Source organism: Bufo bufo, chromosome 3, assembly GCF_905171765.1.
Source record: "Bufo bufo chromosome 3, aBufBuf1.1, whole genome shotgun sequence".
In the NCBI taxonomy this organism is placed as follows: domain Eukaryota; kingdom Metazoa; phylum Chordata; class Amphibia; order Anura; family Bufonidae; genus Bufo; species Bufo bufo.
Window position 1 is genome coordinate 310,196,488 of NC_053391.1, and position 19,662 is coordinate 310,216,149.

The window sequence follows — 19,662 nt, forward strand, 5'->3', positions numbered from 1 at the left end:
ACCGTATTTTTCGCCTCATAAGACGCACTTTTCCCCCCCAAAAAAGGGAATGCCCCTGCTTCTTATGGGGCGAATGCTGACATTTTTACATCGCAGGCTGCGATGTATGAGCGAGCGGGGAGGGACTGGGAGGAGGAGCTGGGGGCTGGCAATTGCGGGGGGGGGGGGGGGGTGCAGTCACTGTACTCCGGCCCCGCCGCTCCAGTGCTGCACTATACAAATATAAAATGTCTCATTCAATTAAAAGTGATTAAACATGCCCCCCCCACACTTTTAATATTACCGTACACCCTAACAGCTTCTGTAGAATGCAGGCAGGCGGCAGCGTGACTCCCTGATGTCACGCGCCTGTGCCGCCTACTTTATGAATGAAGCAAGCGGCGCAGGCACGTGCCGTCAGTGAGTGACACGCCGGCCGCCTGGCCTTCCTGCGTTGTACAGAAGCTGTTAGGGTGTACAGTAATATTAGGAGTGAGGGGGCATGTTTAATCACTTTTAATTGAATGAGATATTTTATATTTGTATACTGCAGCACTGGAGCGGTGGGGGGGGGGGGAATCTGTGGATGACAGTTTTATGGGGGACATCTGTGGATGGCACTGTTAAGGGGTGGGGGGGTCTGTGAATGGCACTGTTGTTGGCTGGGGGGTCTGTGGATGGCACTGTTATGGGGTGGGGGGGTCTGTGGATGGCCATCCACTGATCCCCCATAACAGTGCCATTCACAGATCCCCCATAACAGTGTCAGCCACAGATCCCCCCCTGTAACAGTATCCTTCACAGATCCCCCATAACAGTGTCCGTCACAGATCCCCCCATAACAGTACGTCATCCACAGATCCCCCCATAACAGTGCGCCATCCACAGATCCCCCCATAACAGTGCGTCATCCACAGATCCCCCATAACAGTGCCATCCCCAGATCCCCCATAACAGTGTCCTTCACAGATCCCCCATAATAGTGCCATCCACAGATCCCAGTAATAGGGGGCGTGGCCTAGCGCGGCATGCGAGGAGACGTGGAAGCTAGCTCTCCTGGACAAGAATCCTGTAAAATCATAGGCATCCGAATACTTCATTGACTAAAAAGTCAATATAAGTGGTACTAAAAGTTACCGGACCCAGGACACATTGGCCGCCGGCACCATGAAGCGGAACAACAAGTAGGAGAGGGAGGAGAAGGTGAGCGGGCCAGCGGTGCGCTCCAGGCAAGATGGTGCCGGAGCGGGAGAGAAGGCTGCAGAGATCGCAGCGCGGCTGGGGAAGTTTGCTAGACAGACTCCCCTGAACACATCCGCAGCCCTGGTGGACCAACAGAGTGACGGGTCTGAAGACTGGGTGAACTCACCTCTGGAGACGACTGCAAAATGTGCTGGCAGCATGGAGACGCAAGGAGCAGTGGAGGAGGCGGTGAGTGTGACGGCCGGAGCGGCTGAGATAGCTGGTGCAGCTGCACAGATTCCCACTGAACCAACAATGACTGATGTGTTTAAGGCAGTCACCAACTGCAATACAGCACTTCTCACCCTTAACATACAAATGGGGAGCCTACAAGAAAATATGTCTTTTATTCGGCATGACCTCAGGAAGGTCACAGAGAGAACTACAGATCCCAGTAATAGTGCCATCCACGGACCACCATTAGTTCCAAACCCACCAAAAGCACACCAAAGGCACACAATATTTTTTTTCTTATTTTCCTCCCCAAAAACCTAGGTGCGTCTTATGGGCCGGTGCATCTTATAGGGCGAAAAATACGGTATACTATCAATAAAGAGGGGGCATTATACTATGGGGGGGGGGGGGGGGGGGTCGGATGAGAGCAATATACAGATTCCTAGCACTATAGAGGGCATTGAAATTCAGGTGGCATTATACATATGGGCACTACAGGGAGCATTATTATAGCGGGGGCACTGCAACAGGGCTTTATAAATACCAGGGCCACTACAAGAGGCTTTATAAATACTGGGACCATTATAGGAGGCATTATAACTACTGTGGACACTATGGGGGTTTTATTGCTACTGTGTGCTCTAAAGGAGGGCAAATAGGTGGCTTTATTTCTACTATGGGCCCTATAGGGGCATTATTAATATTGGGGGTACTCTGAGGGCATTATTATTTGGCATTATATGGAGGGCATTACTACTAATGGGGTTGCTATTGGGGTTACTGTAGGGGGCACCATCACTATTGGGGGCAATCTGGGAGCACTATTACTATGGGGGAACTATCTGTATGGTACTGTAATACAGTATAGTATTGGAGAGCATAGCGGGCATAGTATTGGGGATAGCAGCAGGATGACAATGATGGGACACCAGGAGGGGGAGGATAATGAAAAGTGAGAAATCTAAGAAGTCTGTGTGTCGAACTCAGAGACGCGATGCTGCTGAAATGATTCGCCAAGGTGGTTTGATCCGAATGGGGAAGATGAGGAAAGAGAACGTCTACATCAGAGGAGACATCACTGGATGTAAGAGGTATGTGGTGCTGTATTCTCCTGTATGTGTTACTTTGCTGTATGTAATGTTCATCCACTCCACATGTGTCTTTAGCACTAGGGTTGGAGAAGGGGTTGGATTGAGAATTTGTAAGGGGGGAGGGGGGTTTCATTTCAATTCCTCTCAGGCAGCAGAAACGCTAGAATCAGCCCTGACACGGCAAAACTATTTCCTTGCCCTAATACTAAGACAACAGTTATAAAAATTGTACTTTATATTTGCGCGGGGTGGGGGGCCCAGTACTAGTTTTGCTATGGGGCCCCATGATTTCTATGTACGCCCCTGTATCTACCACCAAAATATCATAGTCAAGTACCACCAGTCAAGTTGCCTATCTTTACGGACTGTCCAGAAATTTCTGGGCGGTTGGCAACCCTGCTAGCTACAGCTATCTATTTATCTATCTATCTATCTATCTATCTATCTATCTATCTATCTATCTGTCTGTCTGTCTGTCTGTCTGTCTGTCTGTCTATCTATCTATCTATATCTATCTATATAGAAATATAAATGCACTCACCAGATTGAGTAGTGCGATTGCTCGCACAACTAAGGCTTATACAGTCATGTGAAAAAATTAGGACACCCTTTGAAAGCATGTGGTTTTTTGTAACATTTTTAATAAATGGTTATTTCATCTCCTTTTCAACAATACAGAGAGATTAAAGTAATCCAACTAAACAAAGAAAACTGAAGAAAAGTCTTTTCAAGATCTTCTGTAAATGTCATTCTACAAAAATGCCTATTCTAACTGAGGAAAAAGATAGGACACCCTCACATGTATTCCCTCTTAAATTGGCTCAGATCTCACACAGGTATATCACACCAGGTGCACATAATTAGTAGATCGTTACTCTGCATGTTGAATGAGGCTTGCCCTATTTAAACCTCAGACATTTAGTTTGGTGTGCTCCTGACTGTTGAAGTGAGAGTGAGCACCATGGTGAGAGCAAAAGAGCTGTCAGAGGACTTCAGAAAAAAGATTGTAGCAGCCTATGAGTCTGGGAAGGGATTTAAAAAGATCTCAAAAGATTTTGAAATCAGCCATTCCACTGTCCGGAAGATAGTCTACAAGTGGAGGGCTTTCAAAACAACTGCCAACATGCCCAGGACTGGTCGCCCCAGCAAGTTCACCCCAAGAGCAGACCGCAAGATGCTAAAAGAGGTATCCAAAAACCCTAAAGTGTCATCTCGAGAACTACAGCATGCTCTGGCTACTGTTGATGTAGAAGTACATGCCTCTACAATCAGAAAGAGACTGTACAAGTTTAACTTGCATGGGAGGTGTGCAAGGAGGAAACCTTTGCTTTCCAAGAGAAACATCGAGGCCAGACTGACATTTGCCAGCGATAAAGTTGACAAAGACCAGGACTTCTGGAATAATGTTCTTTGGACAGATGAGTCCAAAATTGAATTATTTGGACACAACAGCAGAGGACATGTTTGGCGTAAACCAAACACAGCATTCCAAGAAAAGAACCTCATACCAACTGTGAAGCATGGAGGTGGAAGTGTCATGGTTTGGGGCTGCTTTGCTGCAGCAGGACCTGGTCAGCTCACCATCATAGAATCCACGATGAATTCTACTGTGTATCAGAAGGTGCTTGAAGAACATGTGAGACCATCAGTTAGAAAATTAAAGCTGAAGCGGAACTGGACCATGCAACATGACAATGACCCAAAACATACTAGTAAATCAACCAAAGATTGGCTGAAAAAGAAGAAATGGAGAGTCCTGGAATGGCCAAGTCAAAGTCCAGATTTGAATCCCATTGAGATGCTGTGGGGTGACTTGAAAAGGGCTGTACGTGCAAGAAACCCCTCAAACATCTCACAGCTGAAAAAGTTCTGCATTGAGGAGTGGGGTAAAATTTCCTCAGACCGATGTCGAAGACTGGTAGATGGCTACAAGAACCGTCTCACTGCAGTTATTTCAGCCAAAGGAGGTAACACTCGCTATTAGGGGCAAGGGTGTCCTATCTTTTTCCTCAGTTAGAATAGGCATTTTTGTAGAATGACATTTACAGAAGATCTTGAAAAGACTTTTCTTCAGTTTTCTTTGTTTAGTCGGATTACTTTAATCTCTCTGTATTGTTGAAACGGAGATGAAATAACCATTTATTAAAAATGTTACAAAAAACCACATGCTTTCAAAGGGTGTCCTAATTTTTTCACAAGACTGTACATGCAGATCTTCAAGGCGATTGTCGGGAGGGAAGTATTCCTTCCCGGCAATCACCTGCTTATTAGCGGAGGAGACCACTGCTATAACATGCAGCGATCTCCTCCTCAGTGTGGGGACGAGTGATCGCTAATGCCATCGCTCATCCCCATACTAAATAACTGTTTGCCGGCAGCAGATTGTGATTAAACAGTATGATCTGCCACCGGCAAAGAATAATTTTTTAACCTGCTGAAAGAACCCAAATGCCCGATGAATGAGCATTTGCTCGTTCATCAGGTAATCAGCAGCAGTATTACACTGTCAGATCATCGCTAACAAGCTCATTAGCGATGTGTGTAATATAAGCTAACGGCCTCGTGCACACGACCGTCGGATGCGAACCTATTCCCTTCAATGGGGCTGCCAAAGATGCAGACAGCACACCATGTGCTGTCCACATCCGCATGTCCGTTCCGCAGCCCTGCAAAAAAAATAGAACATGTCCTATTCTTGTCCGTATCATGGACAAGGATAGCACTGCTCTACTGAGCAGAGCGCAAAACGGACACAGTCATGTGCATGATGCCGAAGTGTTACACTTGATGAGTGGAAACATCAGACTGCAGCTTCTGTCTCATCTGATGATTCACTCTGAACCCATAATACTGATCAAAAGGGAAAAAGAGGTGGAAACTTAGGTTCTGTCTTCAAATAATCCAATGTATTAAAAACAATAAAATAAGAGCTGATAACAATTCACCTCTTGTTTCATTGTTTTTCATGTTTTAAATAAATCGGATCATCCTAGGAGAGCACCCAAGATTTCCCCTCTTTCTTCCTTTTGATTATGTTCTTATGCAAGGGCCATCATTGTGATGTCATGGAATGTTGTGATGTCCTGTGCTCATTTGCATATGCAGCTGCCAATCTGCTGTCTTTTAAACTGTGGAAATCCCCTTTTATTGCCTCTCAGACTGAAAACGTCCCACCCATTGGAACCTGTGGATGCAATCCGAAAAGATCCTAAGATCACCTACTAGCTACTAGGTGGGCATCGGTAATAAACTGTTTGTACAGTGCACCTCATATCTGTCTATCATGTATCTCATATCTACCATTTGACTGGCACACCAGAGGATTCTCCTGTGGGCCGAGGCTCTGATACCATTGTGGGATCCAAAGGTCCGGGAGAAAAAAATTGAGACAATAAATTTACACTAGTATCTATTTCTTTAAATCAGAACCTATTAGACCTTGATGTTGATATGGGGTTGGGCCCCATGAATAATTTCTTCTGGTGGGCCTAAGGAACTTCGGTGCAACCCTGGTTGTAACTTAAACAAGGTGGTGTTTACTTGACTCACATGGGGTAAAAAGCTTGCAATTACAGCAGTCTTTGACAGACTTAGGGTACATTCACACTTGCGTTAGAGGTTGCCGGAACTGCCTGCCGGATCCGGAAATCCGTATGCAAACGGATAGCATTTGTTTCCGGATCCGGATGCGGATCTGTATGACAAATGCATTGAAATACCGGATCCGTCTGTCCGGTGTCATCCGGAAAAACGGATCCGGTATTTATTTTTTTCACATTTTTAAAGGTCTGCACATGCGCAGACCGGGAAACCGGATACAGTTTTCCGGAACACTTTGTACCGGATCCGGAATTAATACATTTCAATGGAAACTAATGCCGGCATTCCGGCAAGTATTCCGGAATTTTGGCCGGAGAAAATACAGCAGCATGCTGCGGTATTCTCTCCAGCCAAATACCGTAAGAGGGACTGAATTGAAGACATCCTGATGCATACTGAACGGAATGCTTTCTATTCAGAATGCATTAGGATAAAACTGAAGCGTTTTTTTCTGGAACTCAATACCGGAAAACTTTAACGCTAGTGTGAAATACCCTTATTGGTTAAAGTCTCTCAATGAGGGCACAGGATTAGTTACAAGCAACATGGCAAGGGCTTCTGTCACCCCCCATTGTGCAATTTTCATTAGCCGGCATTAGCTATTTGCTAATGTCAGCTGTATGATTTTTACAAGAAATAAGCCACAGACAAAGGTAGGACATGTATGATTGCACTCAGCGGACATTAGCAAATAGCTAATGTCGGCTAATGAAAATTGCACAGTGGGGGGTGACAGAAGCCCTTTAAGGGCTGTTTCACACAAGCGTGTCCCGTATGTGAGCTTGGCGGGGAATACTCGCCCGTGTGAAAGGGGCCTAATAGTGCCTATTTTGTGCTACATTTAGGGCTGTTTCACACGAGCTTGTGCAGTGCGGAAATCATGCTTCGTGGGTGAATGTGATCCACAGTTCTGGACACTGCTCGTCTTGCAGGAGCACACGGCATTATACCGATTTATAATGCTAGGTGCCTCTGCATGACCTTATTTATACAGGATCATACTGACATAAAGCTGTCACTATGATTCTGTATCAGTAAGGACATGCAGAGGCACCTAGCATTAAAAATCAGTATAATGCCGTGCACTCCTGCAAGACGAGCAGTGTCCAGAACAGTGGATCACATTCACCCACGAAGTATGATTTCCGCACTGCACAAGCTCGTGTGAAACAGCCCTAAATGTAGCACAAAATAGGCACTATTAGGCCCCTTTCACACGGGCGAGTATTCCGCGCGGATGCGATGCGTGAGTTGAACACATTGCACCCGCACTGAATTCCGACCCATTCATTTCTATGGGGCTGTTCACATGAGCGGTGATTTTCACGCATCACTTGTGCGTTGCGTGAAAATCGCAGCATGCTCTATATTCAGCGTTTTTCACGCAACGCAGGCCCCATAGAAGTGAATGGGGTTGCGTGAAAATCGCAAGCATCCGCAAGCAAGTGCGGATGCGGTGCGATTTTCACGCACGGTTGCTAGGAGACAATCGGGATGGAGACCCGATCATTATTTTTTTCCCTTATAACATGGTTATAAGGGAAATAATAGCATTCTGAATACAGAATGCATAGTAAAATAGCGGTGGAGGGGTTAAAAAAAAAAAAATTATAATTTAACTCACCTTAATCCACTTGATCGCTAAGCCCGGCATCTCCTTCTGTCTTCATCTTAGCTGTGCAGCAACAGGACCTGTGGTGACGTCACTCCGGTCATCACATGATCCATCACCATGGTAAAAGATCATGTGATGGATCATGTGATGACCGGAGTGACGTCACCACAGGTCCTGTTGCTGCACAGCTAAGATGAAGACAGAAGGAGATGCCGGGCTTCGCGATCAAGTGGATTAAGGTGAGTTTAATTATTATTTATTTATTTTTTAACCCCTCCAGCGCTATTTTACTATGCATTCTGTATTCAGAATGCTATTATTTTCCCTTATAACCATGTTATAAGGGAAAATAATACAATCTACAGAACACCGATCCCAAGCCCAAACTTCTGTGAAGAAGTTCGGGTTTTGGTACCAAACATGCGCGATTTTTCTCACACGAGTGCAAAACGCATTACAATGTTTTGCACTCGTGCGGAAAAATCGTGCGTGTTCCCGCAACGCACCTGCATTTTTTCCCGCAACGCCCGTGTGAAAGAGGCCTAATTGTGTGGTGCTACAAGACAGGCACTACTGCTTTATGGAGCACAAAGGAATGTGCCATCACTGTGTGTGGGCACTATTACTATGTGGGGCATAACAGACAATAATCCTGTATGGGGTACTATTATTTGGGGTGCAAGGATGACACTATTATAGTGTGGAGCACAAATGGGGGTACCATTACAGCATGTGCTAGCCCACATAAGATCCATTCCTGAAGAAATATTCCCAGAAAGATTGTTTGACTTTCTACCTGCTGTGATTGAACATGTATGGCCAGTTTGAGTGACGTAATGGCCAATGTGGACTAAAAGGTGTATGGCTGCAGCAGATGATTGCTTGGCTCAATGGTTATTCAACCATTGACCTACCTCAGTCTAATGTGTATGGCCACCTTTACCCTATCATGTGTTATAAAGGTTTTCTTAGGTCCCGTTCACTTGGCAGATTTTGATGTTGAAATATATACCGCAGCAGAAAAAATAACAGTTTCTGCTGCAGTAGTTTACTTAAAGGGGTTATCCCATCATAATGATCACTGTTAAATCTGTTAATGATTTGACAGTGATCATTTTTGTAAATATATTTGATTAACAAATTCCCACCGTTTAGGATAAAATTCATCCCCACTTACCTCATTGTTGTCATTCGGTCTCCCCTGGTTATAGCCACCGCTCTTCTCCGGAATCCCGGTGGCCGCGCTTGCGCAGAAGACTTCTTCTTTTCTCCCGGCCGGGCCGCCTGCACTGTACTATACTGGCCAGGTATAAGTCACCATGGCGCATACGCGGCGGCGTGCGCGTTCAGTCCAGCGCGCTGCCTGGCCGGGAGAAGACTTTAATCAAGATGAAGCCCTCCCCCAGCCAGAATCCAGGAAGTGAACGGCGCGCTGGCAGCAGGTAAGTATGAAAAGGCGAAGTGGGATAACCCCTTTAAAGGGGTTGTCCCATGAAAAATGTTCTACAGTTTTTAAACCAGCACCTGGATCTGAAAACTTTTGTGACTGTATGTAGTTAAAAATTTTGCATAGCATCTCAGCTATTCAATAAAATGTATCTGTATTCCTATTTCTGTGTCTGGCTCACTGAGATGGCCGCACGTGCTCAGTTTTATTCTTCAAATGCCTCCTGAGCTGTAATAGGGAGAGAACTGCAGCAGAATGGACACACCCCCTGAGCTGCAGCAGCATAGACACTCCCCTTGTGCTGCCAGCTTGATATAAATCTAGCAGAGCAATGAATGGGGAGATCTCTGGATCCATGTGAGGTACAGGGCTGGTTCTAGCTTTGTTAGAGACTGTCATGTACTATATGATGTCTGATTTTCATTTTTCCCATTAGTCATGGAATAACCCCTTTAAGATGCTGTGGACCTGCATGCAGCTTGGCTCCACTGAATGGAGCTAAGCTGCGAGTAGACCGTTGCGGCGACTTCAAGCGGTGGCTTTCCACACACCGCTCCAAGGGACAAGAACTGAAGCTGCCTTCAACTAAATACAATGGGAGGCAGACACCACCCGGCCGCCGCTGGAACTTGGGCATGGGATCTGCCTTAAACTTCCAGAAGCAAAATTTGCCATGTGGACAACCCCTTAGGCACTGTTCACATGTTCAGGATTTTGAGAAGCATTTCAGCGTGGATTCTGCACCTAAATCCTCATCAGATCTGCTGACATTCCACATTCAGTGCAAGTGAATGGGGTATTTCCTAAAAAATATCCTTGTTGAATAGTGACTGTGCAGTGGATTTTAAAAAGGGGCCTTTCACCTTTTCTGAGATTACAATATCAATACCTGGCACTGTAGGACATGTTTACTAGATATCATATGGCTAATTTCTTTTCAGATACGCTCCTCCGTTGCGGTGCTGTGCCCCCTGTTCTGTTTTGCCGACTTGTATGCTAATCAATAGCGTTGGTACAGGGAGGAAGAGACGGACGCATTTCTCAGGGGGCGTCTCCTTCTCCCTGGCTGTGAGCATTGCCAATCACAGTGGAGTGCATTACAGCCAGGGAGAAGGAGACGACAAACACGTCCGTCTCCTCCTCCCTGTATCGATGCTATTGATTAGCATTCGGGGGTGCAAAAACAGAACAGGGGGCACAGCCCTGGCAATGGAGGGGTGTATCTGGAAAAAAAAAGAGCAATATGACATCTGGTAAACATGATCTACAGTGCCAGGTATTGCTGTAATGTCACCACCGTCAAAAGTCCTCTTTAAAGGGGTTATCCAATATCATAAACAGCACCCCCCCCCCCCCCCCCCCCATGTGCCGGGCCCCTCAGAGGGAATATGCAGTGTCCAACGTATTTTAATTATGCAGTATGCCAGACCTTGCAGGGGAATTATGCGTGAGGTCACGGTGTGAGCAATAGGTGGGCCGAGGTAAATACAGTTCTGGTTACTCACGGTTATGTCGCCCCTGGGCAGGCCTGCATAAGTGAAGAGGAGAACGGCACAAGGATTCTCTGGGGCACACTCTGGTGTAACGGACACAGGCCAGATGGTGGTTCGAGGTGCCCTTGATGGTCTGTATTAATGTGCCTATGGCAAGGTCCCTTGTAGTCGTGACCCCAGTACCTTTTGTATGGAGGTACAACCATTTACTATAATGTTAATTGAGGAACTTGAGACTGAGGCAAGCAGGATGAAATTCAAGGTGAAACTTTACTGAAGATGACTTCTGCTAACAGTACATCCAAGGCATTAAACAGTCTCTTGATACAGTCCGGCATTAAGCACAATCTCCCATACATATGAAAGGGAAAGGGAAATGCAAGTCCTCAATAAAATACAGGCTCTTGTAATAGATAAGGCCCCTTTCACACGAGCGAGTATTCCGCGCGGATGCGATGCGGGAAGTGAACGCATTGCACCCGCACTGAATACTGACCCATTCATTTCTATGGGGCTGTGCACACGAGCGGTGATTTTCACGCATCACTTTTGCGTTGCGTGAAAATCGCAGCATGCTCCTCTTTGTGCGTTTTTCACGTAACGCAGGCCCCATAGAAATGAATGGGGTTGCGTGAAAATCGCAAGCATCCGCAAGCAAGTGCGGATGCGGTGCGATTTTCACGCACGGTTGCTAGGAGACGATCGGGATGGAGACCCGAACCTTATTATTTTCCCTTATAACATGGTTATAAGGGAAAATAATAGCATTCTGAATACAGAATGCTAAGTAAAACAGGGCTGGAGGGGTTAAAAAAAATAAAAATCATTTAACTCACCTTAATCCACTTGCTCGCGATGCCCGGCATCTCCGTCTGACTCTTTTACTGTCTAGGACCTGTGGAGAGCATTAACTATAGTTTAAGGACCTGGGATGACGTCACTCCGGTCATCACATGGTACGTCACATGATCTTTTACCATGGTGATTCACCATGGTAAAAGATCATGTGACGTACCATGTGATGACCAGAGTGACGTCATCCCAGGTCCTTAAACTATAGTTAATGCTCTCCACAGGTCCTATACAGTAAAAGAGTCAGACGGAGATGCCCGGCATCGCGAGCAAGTGGATTAAGGTGAGTTAAATGATTTTTTATTTTTTTTTAACCCCCTCCAGCCCTGTTTTACTTAGCATTCTGTATTCAGAATGCTATTATTTTCCCTTATAACCATGTTATAAGGGAAAATAATACTATTTACAGAACACCGATCCCAAGCCCGAACTTCTGTGAAGAAGTTCGGGTTTGGGTACCAAACACGCGCGATTTTTCTCACGCGAGTGCAAAACGCATTACAATGTTTTGCACTCGTGCGGAAAAATCGCGGGTGTTCCCGCAACGCACCCGGACATTTTTCCGCAACGCCCGTGTGAAAGAGGCCTAAGAAAGCTACTGCTCAGACTAGGCTTGTAATAATAGGAGTCTTACACTGGTCAAACTCCGGCCTGATTCTAATCCTTGATTAAAGGCCGTTTTCTAAATCCTGGAACTTCTATTCCAATGTTGTTCTGACAGTTGGTCTAACTGTCCTCAGAGTTTGAACTGGAGGTGTGGCTGCCTTATGCTGTCTCCTACACCTACTACAAAGGTGCCTAATAAGTCCTCAGGTAATGACTATCTTGCTAATCCTTTGTCTTGCATAAACGTGATAATTCCTTAAGTACTTGGCTGCATGCAGTTTAGACATTGGTCACCCTGGAAGAGCGATCTATAGGAGTGGATTGCTCACCTCTAGGTAGAATAGTTGCAGGCCTTAACCCTGGGCTGTGGAGCTGACAGGGACAGAGCAGAGAGGCTAGGAATATGCCTCCCTCCAGGTATTCAGCTACATTGCTGTTGGTTTCTGAGTAAGCTCATGAGAGAACTGCTTTGAACTGAACTCTCACTTGGATTGACCAAAGCTAATCTGAACAACCAACTGGTTTGAACTGCCTAACTTAGGTCTGAGCTAAGCTATTTATACACACTGACACTGCTCCATCTTGTGGATAAACAAGTGTAGTGCACCCTGACTAGGCCTGTGTAAAGGATCTTTGCATATAGAATCACATTGTGACATGGGAGAATATGACAGGAGATAAAATACAAAATGCAGGCATATTACATGACATTAATACATAGTTAAAACACGTTTGCGGTGCCCACGGTCACGTAAGTGGGACACTGCATACCCCCGTTGTATAACATCTGTCGCCCTCGACACATCCAGTAGCAGGAAGATGGTCACCTGAAAGACACCAATATATACGCCATATACAATCACCTCCAAAAAGAGCAAATATAAATATGGACTTTGCAATGTAATACAAATACATTCTAGGCAAATATGTCACACACATATATATCAGTAGTTTGGGTGAATAATGGGCGTTGACATTTTTCGGTGCTTGACGGGGAAATATGGGCGACGATCATAAACAAGGGCAATAAAGTCTATGGTAAGTAAGGCTACTTTCACACTTGCGTTCGGGGTTGTGAGTTCCGTTTGAAGGCACTCACAAGCGGCCCCAAACGGATCCGTACAGCCCCAATGCATTCTAAGTAGATAAGGATCCACTCAGAATGCATCAGTTTGGCTCCGTTCCGCCTCCATTCCGCTCAGGAGGTGGACACCCGAACGTAGCGTGCAGCGTTCGGGTGTCCGCCTGGCCATGCGGAGCCAAACGGATCCGTCCAGACTTACAATGTAAGTCAATGGGGACGGATCCGTTTGACGTTGACACAATATGGTGCAATTTCAAACGGATCCGTCCCCCATTGACTTTCAATGCAAAGTCAGGACGGATCCGTCTGACTAACAATTAGACTTAGATTTTTTTTCTGAAATATAATACAGACGGATCCGTTCTGAACGGATACCATCGTTTGCATTATAGGTGCGGATCCGTCTGTGCAGATACCAGACGGATCCGCCCCGAACGCAAGTGTGAAAGTAGCCTAATAAAGAGTCCCAGCTAGCATTGGTATATATCAAAGTGCAAATATAATATTATATCATATAAAACTTTCAAGAAATAGTTTAGTGCAATGATCACAGAAAATGTCCTTCTGGGCATATGGCTTAAAACATTATAAAACATGGTCCATAGCAAAAATCCCTAATCAACCTGAAAAGGGGGTTGAAAGGGAAAAATGTGCAAAAACAGGCACAACGGTGATGATGAATACATGTTGTTCAGTAGGGAATCCTGAAACAGGCACAATGTGGCATTTGGATCCAAAAAGTGACTTTAAGAACGGTCACTGGCCGTGGAGAACTGGCAGCAGCTAAACATTGTAGCAACAAAGGAAATCCCAAACTGGAACAGTCATTGTGAACTGGATTGGCAAGCCTACTTACAAATAAGTGTCCATTTCACCCTGGTCATCATAGATGGTGAATCCAGGCTCTGCTTTCAACTGAGTCCGGTAGTTCGGGTCAAACAAAGGGTTAACCTTTGCAATCGTGGTTGCTGGCAGGTAAATTGGGAAAGAACCTACCCATTGCATTGTTCCTACAGGTTGTAGTGCAGGTACTCTCTGTGGACGGACCCGGCTGGTGGCATAAGAAAGTTTCCTCATGGATGCTGAAATTATGGGAACATCAGGGGTACATTCTGCATTTAAAGGGACAGTAGCAACTGGCTCTGATGTAGGCAGAGTCCATAGGGGTACAACTGTTCTCAGGTAGCTGTGTCTGTTCACACTCACCACTTTGGGTCTGATCTGTCTGGAGTGCAGCAATATGGCGCAGATCCTCGAGGTGAATCTTTAATCTGGCAATCCTTTCTTGTATTGCTTGGGTCTTGGCATCAGGCTCTGCAGCAACAGGTTTAGTCTTCTCCTGGCGCATCTGATCCAGGTAAGCGCTGAACCGTTCCTGGTTCACGATGTCCTCAGGCGTTTGAACTTTGCGCGGCAGCTCTGGGGACGGATAAGGACTAATAGGGTGCTCCAGCACAGTGGAAAACGTTGGGCCCAATGAAGGTGGCTTTCTCTTGGTAAGTGGTGTGGATCGGCTTACTGGGGACCTCTGGGATAGTCTTAGGTAGTTCATCAGTGTCCTCCCAGTTTTCCTGTTTACGGACCTCTGAGGCCCTCCGCAGGGGTAAATTCCACGGGCTCACCTTCCCAGAGGTTATGCATGTATCCCGGCAAGTAGCTCCGCTTCAGCGATCTGCAATTTACATAAAGATCGCGGCCAGTGGTGAGATGACAGTGCCCGACCTCTGTTCCAGGCGGGGCTGACAATCTGTGGGGTCTTCATGAATGGCTTTTGCGACTTCCTCAAAATATATTTTGGCTTGGGTCGTCTTCCGTACTGCAGCGGCACGTATTTCCTGCATTAAGGTAGGCCACAAGGGATTCGGCCTAGGAAAGTCTCTGTTCAAATTTAGGCAGGCGCAGGGAGGCCTCTCCGGTTCCGGAGAGTAAGCAGGTGGCTCACCCATTTCAAATGCTGCGGCTCCGGGCTGTGCATCGGCAGGTGCAGGAGTCTCAGTAACTGCTCCGGTGCCCGTCATTCTTGGGAGCGCAGTCTCCGGCATCTCTACAGGCAGCAGGACGTGCATCAGTCCTTCCCACTGCTCAGTCAGACTCCACCCTCTCTTGGCTACGCCCCCTAGGTAGTCCAGTATAGGGGAGGCGGTGCACATTTTGTAATCCATGCAAATTAGGATGGGTCTGTGGCGCAGCAGAAATATTGCTACCGCTTTATCAAATACAGTGGCACCAAATTTTCCCGCTTTTAGGGGGGGAGTGTCTTCGTTTTTACCGCCAAGCTGCTCTATGAAGGCGCAGCAAACAATTCCAAGTCCTTCGGCTACAGAACACTCACTTGTGTGAAAGAGGCCTAAGTGTCAGCCTTGATTTTCTGCTGCAGATTCTTCAGAAAAAGTTGTTTTTGCTATAGGCAAATCCTGTACATGTGAACATACACTTGGGACCAGTTCACACAGAGTTTTTTGGCGCGTTTCTGCCTCAAAATCAGCTCCAAAAACACCTTAAAACAGCCTGCCTTTCAATGGGAAGCAGCACTTTCTTTTTTTTTTTTTTTTAATCTCCACTGCGCCTGCGCCGATGACGTCATAGTGCTCAGAGGAACAGGCGCAGTGGAGATGTCTGTGCAGAAAGCGGTCAGACATTCACTGCGCATGCGCCGAATACAGACGCGCACAGCGCATGCGCGAGAATTCGTCCGCTGGCTCACAGGGAGGATCGCATTCCGGAGGAGATGGGCGGGCTGGAGGGACGCGCTGGGCGGCGGCATTTTGTGAAGGTAGACCGAGCCTCTAGGTGCTAATGACGCCCCCATAGCACCTAGAGGCTCATTAGCATATCAATCTAAGTTCTTTTTTTAGCGAAACGGCTGCCCCAAAAGCTATTATATTAGGATTGTTTGGTAGAGCAGACACTAGCGGATCGCTAGTGTCTGACAGCTAATTATGTGAAACGAAGTGGTAGAAACCCTTTAAAGGGAGTCTGTCACCACATTTTGACATTATAGACCGCTTACATAGCGCTGTAGCATAACTGTAGAAGATGATTCAAATGGTACCTTTGTTGTGTTCTTGTGAAGTTTACCAGAGGCAAAAACGACTTTTATTCATATGTAAATGAGGGCTCGCAAGTGCCGAGGGGCGGCGTTCACTTCGTTGGAGCCCAGGCTGCTCTGCCTCTTTTGCTCATATCCCCGCCCCAGCCTGACCTTCTCTTCCCTTGCGTCCTCCTTATCTCCCAGCGAGATCTCGTACCTGCGCTCTCCCTCGCTGGGCCGGGGCATGCGCACTGCGATGCCCATTGTGGGCACGGCATCACTGTAGCTACTGCGCCTCTGGTCAAGCTACAGTGATGCCGTGCCCACAATGGGCATCGCAGTGCGCATGCCCCGGCCCAGCGAGGGAGAGCGCAGTCGCGGGATCTCGCTGAGAGAGAAGGAGGACGCAAGGGAAGAGAAGGGTGGCCAGAGGCAGAGGCTGGGGCGGGGATATAAGCAAAAGTGGCAGAGCAGCCTGGGCTCCAACGAAGTGAATGCCGACCCTCGGCACTTGTGAGCCCTCATTTACATACGAATAAAAGTCTATTTTTGCCTCGGGTAAACTTCACAAGAACACAACAAAGGTACCATTTGAATCATCTACAGTTATGCTACAGCGCTATGTAAGCGGTCTATAATGTCAAAATGTATTTTCGCACTGAAAAAAGACACATATTCCGCATGGATCTTTTAAGCGTGTATTTCAAGATCAGCCGTGTGAACTGGCCCTGATTATGCATTACTGGCTTTGTGGTGACGACTGTCACAATGCTTCAGAGCAGACAACCTCAGCATGCAAATAAATGCAAATGTTGCAAAAAAATCTACTGCATTTGGCCAAAATCTTATGTGTTTGGGATTTTTCCACTGAAGATGGATTCTTCTTTGGTCAGTTTCTCCTTTTAGTTGTACTGCCATTTTCAGACACAAGATGGCGCTCTCTTTCCCGCTTCTCTGAAATCTTAATAAGGAATCATTTACCTGAGGGGCTCAGGGTGTAATAAAATAGAGGCGGGTACCCGGCAAGCCACACCCCCTTTTCACTAGCAACCAATAGCGAGCCCAGCTCTTGACAGAGACCAATAGGAGGCGGGGAGGGCGGTAAATTCCGCGCTGTCAGTGAGCTAGGGGTGGAGTTACACGTTCACTGTAGAGCTGGTGTGCCGTGAGGAGGAATAACGAGAGTGCTTGCCCGTGCAATATGCCGCTCGCTCAACTGGTAGATTTGTGGCCCAACGTCGAGCTGGTGCCAGAGGAAACTGAGGTGAGGCTGGTCCAGTCAGTGTGTGCCAGTGCCGCTATGCTTGTGCCTGTCAGTGGCTAGTCGCCGTGTGTGACAATTGCCAGGGAGCACCGGTTGCTCCAGCGTTGCGGTGGAGGAGCAGTCGTTGGTGCCTGCTTCCATCTACTACAGTCTCTGCAGTGCCGTGCGGCAACAGGTGCCAGCCTACACTGGAGCGGCAGCCCTTCTGCCTCCGTGTGGCTGTGCACTGCTCCTGGCATTGTCATGGCAATAAAACAACAAGGCAGAAAGTGCAGCCTGGGTGACTCCGTCCTCCGCAGTGAGGTCCTGCTGTGGAGTCTAGCTGAGCTCTGGGGGAAATTGGCCAAATAGTTGTTTTAGCCCCAAAATGACATTTTTCCCAGCAGACTATTAACCCATCCTAAAATAGCTTGGTCTGATGTGAAGGAACTTTTGGTCAAGAGATAGCCTTAAAGGGCCCCTGTCACCCAGACTTCCTTATAAAGCGCAGTTTCATCTTCTTGGATGTATTCTTTAGAAGTCTGGTGCCGCACGTTGTGGAGACCATTCTGCCTCTCAGCAGCTTCCTATAGTGCCCAGGGCTGCAAAAAATGCTTTGCCCCAGTCAAGTATAAGGCCGAGTTCACACTTCAGTTATTTCCATCAGTGACTGTGAGCCAGTAGTGAAGCCTACAGAGATAAGGTATAAGGGAAAGATCTGCTCCTGTTTCTGACCCGCTCACAATCACTGACGGAAATAACTGACCAAATAGCTGAAGTGTGAATTTGGCCTTAGCTTTCCTGGCGAAGGGGGGGGGGGTGATAACACTTTGCCTTCCCTGACTGCTCAGTAATAGTGTTGAGCGAACTTGTGTTTTAAGTTCGGCGTCTAAAGTTTGGGTTCGGGTTATCGAAGAATCGCGTTATGGATTCCGCTACCACGGACTATAACGGAATTTAGAATCCATAACGGGATACTTCGATACGCCGAACTTAAAACACAAGTTCGCTCAACACTACTCAGTAATCATCTTGTGGACAATCAGTAGTCCTCTACTGGCTGTGGCTTCGGGTGGAGCTGTTAGCAAAGTATGGCCAATTTCACATGAGCGTATTCAACGCAGGAAACGCGTTGTGTGTGACGGCTGCGCTGCTCCTGTGACACGACCTTGACGGCATCATAATGATCTGTGATGCTGTGTGCTTCTTCTTGACTGTACTATACTGACTGCACTACAAGTACTTTTGTACAGGCGGTTTAACTCTAAAATACCTTTAGGAGTATTAATACTTTCCCTGCTATTACTGAGCGGCACACATGATGATGATTGTAAATCCCAGCTATGTCGCATCGCGTTGTATTGCCATTTGCATTACATTATGTCCACCTAGTGCTCTGCGCTTTCACAAGGCGTAATGGACGGGGTCTTTCTGTGTCAGCCAATGAGCAGCAACCTGCCAACACCGCCATCCAATAGGAATCTGCTTCTAATATCATCCCAACCTGACACAATTGGGGACATTTATCGATAATGGCGTAATTTGTGTAAAAAAAATACTAACCTTACAAATCAAAAGTGGTGATTTGTTTCTCCTCATATTTCACAAGGCACACACCACTTTTAAAATGCGACTTTTTAAAATGTAAACTTGATTATCCGCCTATTTCTCTCAATTTACGACATTTTAATGACAATAGCACTAAAATGCTAATTATTTTTAATTTATTTTTTTTAACTGAAATGTGCCTTTTCAGCCAACACTGCCAGACCGCACTTACGACTTTTGAAGGATATTTGCGACATTTCCTGTGATAAATTGCGACTTTTGTCTCGGACTCGGGATGTATTTGTTATTTTGTTCAATGTTAATTTTCTTGACAGAATCCTGTCGTTTAGCTCATTTACAGTCAGGTCCATAAATATTGGGACATCGACATCATTGTAACATTTTTGGCTCTACACACCACCACAATGGATTTGAAATGAAACGAACAAGATGTGCTGTAATTGCAGACTGTCGGCTTTAATTTGAGGGTATTTGCATACAAATCAGGTGAACGGTGTAGGAAATACAACAGTTTGCATATGTGCCTCCCACTTGGCTTCTCAGCTGTTCCATGACCAGATGTGTGTTATTCCTTCATTATCCCAATTACAATGAGCAGATAAAAGTTCCAGAGTTCATTTCAAGTGTGCTATTTGC

General features: G+C 46.4%; 1 protein-coding gene across 2 annotated transcripts in view; it reads left to right on the forward strand.

Annotated features, from left to right (window-relative positions):
- Positions 1-17,353: 17,353 nt before the first annotated feature.
- The window catches only part of RPS6KA1 (ribosomal protein S6 kinase A1), a 241,712-nt gene continuing 239,403 nt past the window's right edge, over positions 17,354-19,662 (forward strand). For both annotated transcript variants that reach the window (XM_040424248.1, XM_040424250.1), the window contains exon 1: positions 17,354-17,478. In XM_040424248.1, the coding sequence (XP_040280182.1) occupies positions 17,416-17,478 (63 nt within the window). In that variant the 5' untranslated portion in view covers positions 17,354-17,415. The remainder of the gene's footprint in view (positions 17,479-19,662) is intronic.